The sequence below is a fragment of the Canis aureus genome, chromosome 21, assembly GCF_053574225.1.
Source record: "Canis aureus isolate CA01 chromosome 21, VMU_Caureus_v.1.0, whole genome shotgun sequence".
NCBI classification, from domain to species: Eukaryota; Metazoa; Chordata; class Mammalia; order Carnivora; family Canidae; genus Canis; species Canis aureus.
Genome location: NC_135631.1, coordinates 24,211,281 through 24,221,490, shown reverse-complemented (window position 1 = coordinate 24,221,490; position 10,210 = coordinate 24,211,281). Strand labels below are relative to the sequence as shown.

At 50.9% G+C, this 10,210-nt stretch overlaps 1 protein-coding gene across 4 annotated transcripts in view; it reads right to left on the bottom strand.

Moving 5' to 3' along the window:
- Positions 1-437: 437 nt before the first annotated feature.
- LDLRAD3 (low density lipoprotein receptor class A domain containing 3) overlaps positions 438-10,210 on the bottom strand; it is a 233,088-nt gene continuing 223,315 nt past the window's right edge. For all 4 annotated transcript variants that reach the window (XM_077863618.1, XM_077863620.1, XM_077863619.1 and 1 more), the window contains 2 exons: positions 3,807-4,152; positions 438-3,422 (listed from right to left, as the gene is read on the bottom strand). In XM_077863618.1, the coding sequence (XP_077719744.1) occupies positions 3,206-3,422; positions 3,807-4,152 (563 nt within the window). In that variant the 3' untranslated portion in view covers positions 438-3,205. The remainder of the gene's footprint in view (positions 3,423-3,806; positions 4,153-10,210) is intronic.

The window sequence follows — 10,210 nt, the reverse complement described above, 5'->3', positions numbered from 1 at the left end:
TCCAAAATGAGACTAAGAGAAGTATAAAAAGAAGTTACCATCACTGGTGGGGCCAGTCTGAGCCAGTGGGATTCAAAACTAATGACCAGCCTACCTGTGCAAGGGCTATTGAGTGCCCCTGAATATGTGGTCAGAACCTGTTTCAGCTGTCACAGTCACTTGTCCTTTTCCCTCAAATGGCACCCTAGTGACAGAAACTAATGTCCATCTTCTGAACTGACATCCTGGGGGCCCATGATACTAACTGGTGTCCGTGACTTCACTTCTGTATTTCAGCCACACAAGCTATCACCATATTTTGAGGTCCCGTCACTATACTCTTCCTTTTTCTCATTTTAGGATAGCATAAATTCACTCCAGAAGCCATGAGATGTGACCGTTCACTCTTCGTAATGCCACAGAGGCCAGACATGGGTTAAGAAACATTCACACCAATAGAAAGAATGAAACTGCAAGTTTATTTGAAAGTATAAAAATTAAAAAAAACAAAAACAAAAACCCAAACCAAAACCTAGCCAAAACACAAAAAGCAACCACACAAACTTTCCAGTTTACATCAACTTTGAACATCGCACACTATTTGTCAACCATTTTGTAGCATTTTTTTAAACAAGTCAATTTCAGAGTAGGGAGTTGAGTCGGGATAAGCCATAGGTTACTGTGATGTGAATTTTAACTCTAAAATAAAAAGAACTTGCTGGTCTCATTTGAGAAAAAAGAGCAGCGATGGTTTTCTGCTTGGTGTAGATTTAGGCAATGTCTAAAAAATATCCTGGATGGAATGAGTTAAAAAAATATTGCTGGCCACTTATTTGCCATCTAGAGAAGGGAGATTAAAAAAAAAAAAAAACAGGAAAAATATCCCTGCAGCTTTGGTGTCCTATTTATATATTTTTTAAGAAGATTCATTAAAAAAATCACATCTATAATAAAAATGTCCCTGTGTTTATTTAAAAAAAAACATTAATAGGCTTTCTTATCTACTAAGACCATTTGTTTTTCCTAAGATGCCTGGAAGCAGAAAAGCGAGTGAGATTAATTCACTGCACAATTAATTAAAATTAGAATCCCTTCCTCTAAACAACTTCCAAAATACCAGAAAGAAGCACGGGCCCATCAAAGGGAGAAAAAATAAAGCCATTCTGACTCACAGGAGATGAAATGCTCAGCCAGGGTTCCTAACACACTCTGGCTGCCATCAAAAGTTCTTTCTTTATTGGATTACTCAGAAAATAACTCAAATGTTATTTAAAAAAATGAAAGACGCAACTAGGCTCCTTTTTTTTTAACTTAAAAAAGAAAAAAAGAAATCACCAAGTGGTTAGCTTTCCTCTAACACAGTTTGGATTGGATTAAAAAAAAAAAAAAAAAGTCCAGAGAATAGGATCACTAAATGCCACGTCGTCCCCCACTCCTGCAGGCTTCATTAAAATGTGCATCACGGAGGTGGCTGAAAATTTCTTCTACTGTGGAAAGAAGTCCTGAAGGGGTGAGAGCTGCCTGGACTGGTCCCACCTGGTTCCAGTTTTGCGCCCCCATGGGTCAAGCGTGGTTTCTTGCCAACTAACGCCCACGCTTCTACCCACTATTTCTCCAGGGAGTGGGCCCCGTGGCGGGCTGGCCACAGAGGAAGAAGAGGAAAGCTAGCATAAACACAGAGACTGAACCGAGGGAGAAAGGCATCCCTCTTTCTGCATCCTTCAAGAACTCGATAAATAATAACTCAAAGTGCAACAATGCACACACGCCTGGTACACGGGTCAGCCGGGAGTGTGACTTCGTATCAAGGCTTAGCGGGACAAAGGTGTGATCTCTGTTTGCATCTCTCTTTGGACCTCACTAAGGGAAAAACAAACAGACAGACAGCTTTCCTATACATATAAATAATCCCTTAACTAGAAGGGAAAAAACAAACACACTGTTTCAAATGCATTTCTAAGAGATTAAAAAAAAAAAAGTCCGAATGGCAAATCTTGACTCCAAATTGTCTACTGTCCACGTCTTTTAGAGGAGGAACTATGGCAAGTCAGAAGAAGCCTGACCCTGACTCTAACCCTAACCCTAACCCTAACCCTAAATCAGGGTGCTGGTTTCTGGGCCCTGGGAAGGTGAGTGTGTGCAGCACAGGGAGCCAGGAGCTCTGGTGGGAGGTACTGAATATGGTTCTTGGGTGTGTCAGAAACCACAGTGGCCTCAGGTCCAAATGCACAGGTAAAACGACTTCTGGGTGTTACAGTCACGTAGGAAGCGAGTGTGGAAGGCTGTAGGAGTGGGCAAGACAGGCCGGGTGTGGACCAGACCCAAGTTTTGGCCAATTCAAGTTGGGCCCTCACCCCTTGGCTCTGGGCAGGTCACAGCTGGGGGAAAGAGCTGCAGTGACAGTCCAGAAGCCAGGGAAGGACTGGGGACCGAAGCAGACCCAGGCATGTTAGGAGCTGAGTACGCGTATGAATCTATGGCAGGGGCTCCCTGCCTACTTTGGGATGAGGCTGATGCCAGACGCTGCCGGAGAAAACGCACAGTGAGGATTCCTGGGCAAGCTTTTAAAGCCCGAATCCGGCCAGAGTCGGGGGTTTCAGAGTCGGTCAGAGAACCACACCGGCACTGCCAATGGCTGAAGGGTGTACGTCAGGGCCGACGTGTCCTCGGGCCGCCGCCTCCAGTGCACGAGGGCGGCCTGCAGGACAGCGCGGGCAGAGTGTGGCGCTCACCTGCATTCGTGCCAGGGCGGCCAGCCTGAGGGCCTCCTGGGCGATCATCGGCCCAAACCCCAACGGAGCTGTGAGGTAGCGGCCCCCCGGGAGTGCGGTCCAGCGTCTCCTGCCCTTCGGAACATGCGACACAACGCGGAAGCACCACGTTGTCCCCCACCTGCAATCTAGGGCTGCCTGTTTGGCGGGACGCCGCCAGTAGCAGAGGGGCGAGGTGACGAGTGAGGTCGTGATCCTGGGCCCCGACGGACGAGTGGCCGCCCAGCAGAGCTGCACCGTGTATCAGGTCACCCCGAGGCCGGAGAAACGCCAGGCCTCCCTCTAAAGACTATCCCTGAAATCTGGGGCGGGGAGGGGGCGGGCAGGGGAAAGGAGGGATGCTGACACCCCACATCCCTCCTGGAGGCGCCCCAAGGGGCTTCCCACGAGCGGGCGTTGTCAGGATGGTAACAGTCGGAGCAGATGAGCCCACGTGGACTCTGGAAGTGCCGGGTTCATACGCGGGCAGCGGCCTGGCCAGGCTCCGGGTCCCGAGGGTCCGCGGCGCCGTCGGGGGGGCTGCTGTCGTCGGCGCTCAGCAGGCTGCTGGCCCCCTGGGAGCCGGCGCTGTCAGCGCTGCCGGAGCGTGAGCGGTAGGGGGGCAGGTCACCTTGGTTCAGGGACTCGGTGTCCGAGGAGTAGGGCGGCGGAGGGAGGTCGTACCAGGCGGGTCTGCAAAGGGAGAGGCGGGGGCGGTGGGGGGCCGGGGGTCAGGAGCCTAGGTCCTGTCTGCGGCTTGCTGCTGCCCACCCCGCAGGACGGCCATCCGAGGTCTCGGGGGACCCCTGCCCCTGCACCAAGATCAAGGGACCGGAAAACGGTCGGTGTGCGGTGCTGCCACGTGCCCGACGGCAGTGACCCATGGGGGGCTTTGGGGGGCCCGGGTGGAGGCTGCCCCGCTCCAGTGAGGGGCCCTGGGGCCTAGGGGGCCCCCACTGTTTGGGATCAACCACTGGCAGGCTCCTGGCAAGCCCTGGGATCCCAGGTGCAGGCACATACTCTGCTTTCCCCATCAATAACCTCCCTCCCCCCACCTCTGCTACCCGGCATACGCACCTTTGGTCCAGTAGGGCCTCTGAGTAGGACGGTGGGGAGCCCACTTCCGATGCGTTCTGCTCGGCCTGGCTGGCCACGTACTGGATGCCGTTGTTGACGTTGTAGGTGACGTTGCAGTGGTGGGGGTGGTCCAGGACCACCAGGCGGGAGAGCAGCACGGGATGCTGCAGCCGGTGCACAGGCAGCGTCATGAGGTTGTTCCTCTTCCGCTGGTGGTGCAAGACCAGCGCCAGCAGGGCCACCACCAGCACGAAGATGACAGAGCTGCCGATGATGGCGTAGGTGATGCTGGGGTAGTACACAAGCTGGTTCTCTGACGTCACAAACACCTGCCCGCTGCCTGGTTCTGAGAAACCCAGAGGGGAGACAGAAGGAGAGAGGTTAGCATTTTGGTTTACTCTTCCGCTCAAGTCCGTCCCAGGGAATGGATGCAAATGTTCGTAGCGACGTAATTCACAACAGCAGCAGCCAGAAGGTGGGAACCACACCAATGTCCAGGGACTGGTGAAGGGATAAGTAAAATGTGGGAAAGCCACACCTTGGAATATTATTTGGCCATCAAAAGTACTGATATGTGTTATAACATGGATGAACCTCAAAAAACGTTACGCCATGCCAAATAAGCCAAACACAAAAGGCCAAGTACTGTAGGATACCATTTACATGAAATGTTCAGGAAAGGCAAATTTATAAAGACAGAAAATGGATTAATGGTTGCGGAGGGCTGGAAATTTGCTAGAAACTCACCAGAAGTTTGTAATATAACATCTGAGGAATACCGGTCGGTGCATCCGGGTTCCTCATGTCTGCAGAGTGTTTATTTTTACACCAGGCCTTATGCCAGGCTTTCCAGATTGAGAGCCAGCACAGCACAGCATAAGCTACCATCACGGCCTCTGGAGCCAGACTACGTTCCAATCCCAGCTTCTGTGCCTTCTGGAACTTACTATGTGCCCCTTGTAAAGTGGCAACGTCTCCATGCTGTGACTTCCTCATCAATAAAACAGAGATAGTAACAGTGCCCACCTGACTGGGCTGTCTTGAGCATGAAATCAGCGAATAGTGATGGGGCACTCAGGACAAGAGCAGACACACGGTGCCATGTGGTATGTGCTCAAAACAGGCAAACATGTGCTTTATCCCCTCTGCTTGCCTCACAGCAACTCCAGGAATTAGGTGCTGTCACTGCCTTCTTTTTAAAATGAGGAAGGTGGATCTCAGAGAGTCTAGGCCCCCTGATGAGGGTCACAGAGTTAGGAGGTAAAGAGCCATGTGTGATTTGAGCCCAGTGGTCTGACATCAGAGGCTTGTCCCTCACACTGTGTGTCCTGCGCCCTCTAACCAGACCCGCTAGCTAACCTGCAAGCATCTCTCTAAGACCTTCAGGCAAAAGTCTGGGACCCATCCTACCCCCTTAGGTTGCCAACACCCTCCTCTCCAAGTGTACTAATAAGCCATGCTCCCAATACTCAGGTGAAGGGCTTCCCAGTCAGTGGGACACACTTGGTAACCAAGACACGGCCCAGGCTGGCCCAGGAAACCAGCTCGGTCCCTCCTCAGAGAGCCAGGGACCTCTCATCTCTGCAGAAGAACCACAACCACCCACTGTCGTGGCCCAGTTGGAAGAATAAACACAGCCCAAGTGAGCAAATCTGGTGGCCACTTCCTGGGCCTGTTCCCCCTCCCTCTGAAGCTGTGAGGTTTCAGTGGATATACAGGAAAAATGCAGATGTGAAGTAGTAGCCGTAGCGACCGCCTTCTGCTCGGGCCCCGTGTCCTGGAGCTGGGCCAAGCTTCACTGATCCCTTGTTTATAGACGTGCACCTGTCCCGTTCATCACAGTATCCCCAGGACGCAGGATGGGGCCTGACACAGAGCGGGCACTCAACACATGCCTTCAACTCAGTGCGAAAAATACCTGTGTGTTGGCGCACCTCAGTAAGGCAGGTCCTATTATTATTTTATCAGTCCTATTTCCCAGACAGCAAATGGACTCAGAGGTGAATTAACTTGCCTAAGTTCACATAAGATGCAAGTAGAGGAGCGAGGCCTCAAACCCAGGTATTTGTCCATCAGAAAAACCACGCGCTGGGAAACTGGCGATCTCTCCTTTCCTGATCGAAACATCTCTCGACTCTCAAAACACCCTCAATCGCAGACAAACGAAGAGCCTTCCCCCTCAAGCTCCAGGCCTCATGTTCATTCCCTTTTCGGCCACACTCAAACAGGGGCGAGAAGCTTCGATGCTCCTGTAGGCCATGCTTCCGATGATGACAGAAAGGTCCTAGACCAAATGCAGAAATGCAGAGCACGCTGCAGACCTTTGGTGTGTGTGGGGGGGCAGGTTTGGGACTCTTTCGGAGACAGTGAGCTGTGGCACTCTGGGGGTGCTGCTGGAGTCGTGTCTGCTTTCAATGCAGTGGGCTAAAAACTGGATGGGAGCACGCATGCACGTGTGTGTGTGTTCTGCTTCAGAGCTCAGGCTTAAAATAAAACATCCTCTTTATTTTGTGGTCTCCAGCACAGAGTCGAGGGGTTGAGTCCTGGGGCCATCATTTCTAGCTGCTGCCCAAGCAAGTGGCTGCGCTCCTGGGAGCCTCAGGCCCTCTAAGTTTAAAACGGGGGCGGCGGCGGCAGGTGAATCACAGTAGCCAGGTCCTGGATTCCTGGGTTATAGGGTAAAATACTATGCCTGGCCAAGGTTTGCCCTCAGTTAGGGCCAGGTTTTCTCACTTTTTATTTTTATATAAAGATTTTATTTATTTATTCCCGAGAGACACAGACAGAGAGGCAGAGACACAGGCAGAGGGAGAAGGAGGCTCCATGAAGGGAGCCCGACATGGGACTCCATCCTGGGTCTCCAGGATCACGCTCTGGGCAGAAGGCAGATGCTCAACTGCTGAGCCACCCGGGTGTCTCTTTTCTTGCTTCTTCATTGTGGTAAAATATATACATAGCTTACAACATTTCCCATTCTCCCCATTTTTAAGGGTCCAGTGGCATGAAGTACATTCACGTTCACCGCCACCCGTCTCTAGAACTTTCCATCATCCCAAACTGGCTAATGCTAATTCTGAGTGCTCGTGTTCTTTTCCCTTATCCTCCCCAACTTCTCTGGACCAGAGGCAGAGGCGGGGAGAGAGTCCCCTTGGTGAGGGCACAGAATGGAGAAGGGAGTAGGGACTGAGTGCATTTCTTTTTAGAGAGATGTGTCTCCTAATAAATGAAAAGCCGGTGGAACCGCCTTCAGGAAACAAACAGGTCCGGAAATTTTAAGACACTGACTTCCGTGCAACCACTCGAAGTTTTAAGCGTGCAAGAGGGAGCGCTTTAAAATGAGTGGGATATGAAATGATTGCAAATCTTAACAGTCTCATTTACGTCTCCGAAAGCAGGTTCTCTCCAGATCTGCCCACTTTGGCAGGCGAGAAGCGGCAATCACATTTACACGAGAAATTATGATGTTCCATAATTCAGTGGAGCCTGGTCTCGTTCTTGCTCTGTATGTAAAATGTCATCTTGTATTAATTCATTAACTAGATTCACTTTTCTTAAGAGCTTAATGAGCCCGCTGGCCAAATTACTAATATCAGAGTTGCCTGGGACCGGAGTTCTAAGTGCATAATCCACGGATAATGAAGTTTCCATTTATTCTGGCCGCCCCTCAAGCTGATGCCCTCACGCTCCACTGTCAGACGGCCTGGATTCCTGTCCCGCTGCTGCCGCTTCCACGGCACTAATTGCAGGCGATCTGGTTACCACCCAGAGACCAGCGCGCTCACAAAACCGCCAGGAGCTCCCGCTGCTGCCTGTGGGAGAGCAGGCCGCGCTGTCCTGACTCCAGGCTGTCCTCTGCCTCAGAGCCATCGCAGATTTGCAGTGATCACAACAGTTTTCCTGCAGATGCCAGTCGAGGGTCCCGAGGACGAGCACCTTTTTCTAACTCACAGGCACGGGCTGGCCTGACGGAGGCCCAAGGGCAGCTGACGCTGGAGACCTGGTGTTCCTTGGCTTCTAAAATAGTCCTTCCTCCAAAAGCAAATCACATTTCCTGTAAGATACAGTTTCTCACCTACCACACTGGCAAAGGCAAAGCTGGAGTTCCCACTATGCCCCCCGGGTCTTGGGAAAATAGGTGTAAATTATTCACGCACGGCTGGTGGGGGGGAGGGAGGGTGAACCGGTACAACTCAGGGTGGTGGTTTACACATCAAAATAAGAACGTACGTGTCCTCTGGCCCGGCCATCCCGCTCTCAAGATTCTATTTAATAGACAGACTCACACAGACGAGAAATCGCTTTTTAATATTAGTATGAACTGAGGCACCACTTGTAATAGCACACAGATCAGAAACGACCTGAACATCTATCTACCTACCAGCTGCGGCCGGCCCGAACTAACCATGGCGCGTCCATACAATACCACACCTGTTTACAAAATTAGGGCAGCTCTGTATATACTTGTGCGGAAAATCTGAAAGATACGTTGATATGTGAGAAGCAGCAAAGTTCATCACATGCACTATTTCTAGGCAAACACACAGAACTGGTAACGCCGGTAGCTCGCAAGGTGGAGAATGGAGGTGAAGGGAGATGTGTTGACCCTTCCTACGTTCTACTCCTTGTCGTGTGTTGTCCCTTCTAAAACCATGCCTACTGTCCACCACCTGTGGTACGGCCTAGCCTGAAGGGGATGTCTCAGTTTGTTTTCGTTCTGCCTTCCCCTGTAACGTGAGGACCCCTCGGGGTCTCACTCACTCACTCACTCACTCACTCGAGAACCCCCACTGGCTCACACTTCCCAAGGATGGCACCAATGCCTCCCACCTCACCTCTGTTCTGGAATGTTAACTGCCCATTCCAAAAGACTCCTTACCACTCTTCTGGAAGATCAACTCCGGTGTGCCTTTTAAAGCCTATTTTACTCCAGATTACGTATCTTAAAAAGTCAGGTTAGGGGGCGGGTGGCTCAGTGGTTGAGTGCCTGCCTTTGGCTCAGGGCGTGACCCTGGGGTCCTGGGATTGAGCCCTGCATTGAGCTCCCCGCAGGGAGCCTGCTTCTCCCTCTGCCTGTGTCTCTGCCTCTGTGTGTCTCTCATGAATAAATAAATAAAATCTTAAAAAAAATAAAATAAAAAGTCAGATTGACTGAAGTATATGTAGTTGACACACAATCCAATGCCCCCTTTTAAAAATATGTGATTAGAGGAGTTTCACAGAACGACCAGCTGCATAACTGCGATCACACACGAGACCTGAACCTTTCCAGCTGTCCCTCTGCATCCCTCCCCAGAAGGTCTCTGGGGCTCCTTTGCAGTCCATTCACCGCCCCTGGAAAACACTCTTCTGTTTTCTGTCCAGACAGATTCACTTTTTCCAGCAAGGCTTGTCACTGGAATCATACAGGACGTAGCCTGTAGCATCTGCTTCCTCCGCTTGGCATGATGCTTCTGAGGTTCACCCACTCTTCTGGGTATCAGCACCGCCTCCCTCAGAATGTGGAGTCATGTTCCGTTGCATGCAGGGATCACAGTTCATGTTGATGGAGGGAACCAGGTTGTTTCCAGTTTCTGGAGTGTAGGTCTCTGCACGGATGTACATTTTCCTATTTCCTGTGAGGCCGCTGGATCGCAGGGGAGGGGTATGTTTAACTTTATAAGAACCTCTGCCCGTTTCTTCAAGGTGGCCCCAGCATCCTGCCTCCCCCCAGACCTCTGCACCCTCACCAGCACTGCAGGGGGCTGGTCTTCACCCGCAGCCCTTCTAGCAGGTGTGAAGCGGTGGCTCGCTGGTTTTACGTTGCATTTCCCGGGGGCTAATGATGTCGAGCCTCTGTTCACGTGCTGATATGCCACCTGGAGATCTTCTTTGCTTAAGTGTCCTTCTCTTTTTTTTTTTTTTTTTTAAAGATTTTATTTATTTATCCATGAGAGACACAGAGGCAGAGACACAGGCAGAGGGAGAAGCAGGCTCCCTGCGGGGAGCCCGATGAAGGACCCCGGGGTCACACCTTGAGCCGAAGGCAGATGCTCGACCCCTGAGCCACCCAGGCATCCCTGCTAAAGTGTCTCTTCAAATCTCTTGCCCATTTTAAAATCTGGCGGGTTGACTACCTAGTGAGCAGGCGAGGATCCTTTGTATGTTCAAGGATACGAGCCCTTCTCCAGAAATGCTCTTTGCAAGTATTTTCTTCCCGGTTGGTGGCTTGTCTCTTCCTCTACTTCACAGAGTCTTTTTGAAGGTGAGTGTTTTTAAAAAAAATTTTTTTTATGAAGTCTATTGTATTCATGATCTCTCTTACGTCCTGTTTTTTGTACTCTATCCAAGAAACCTTTGCCTAGTAGCAGCTTCACAGCTTTAGTTCCTACGTTTACTTCTCGGATCCACCTGCAAATTAATTTTTG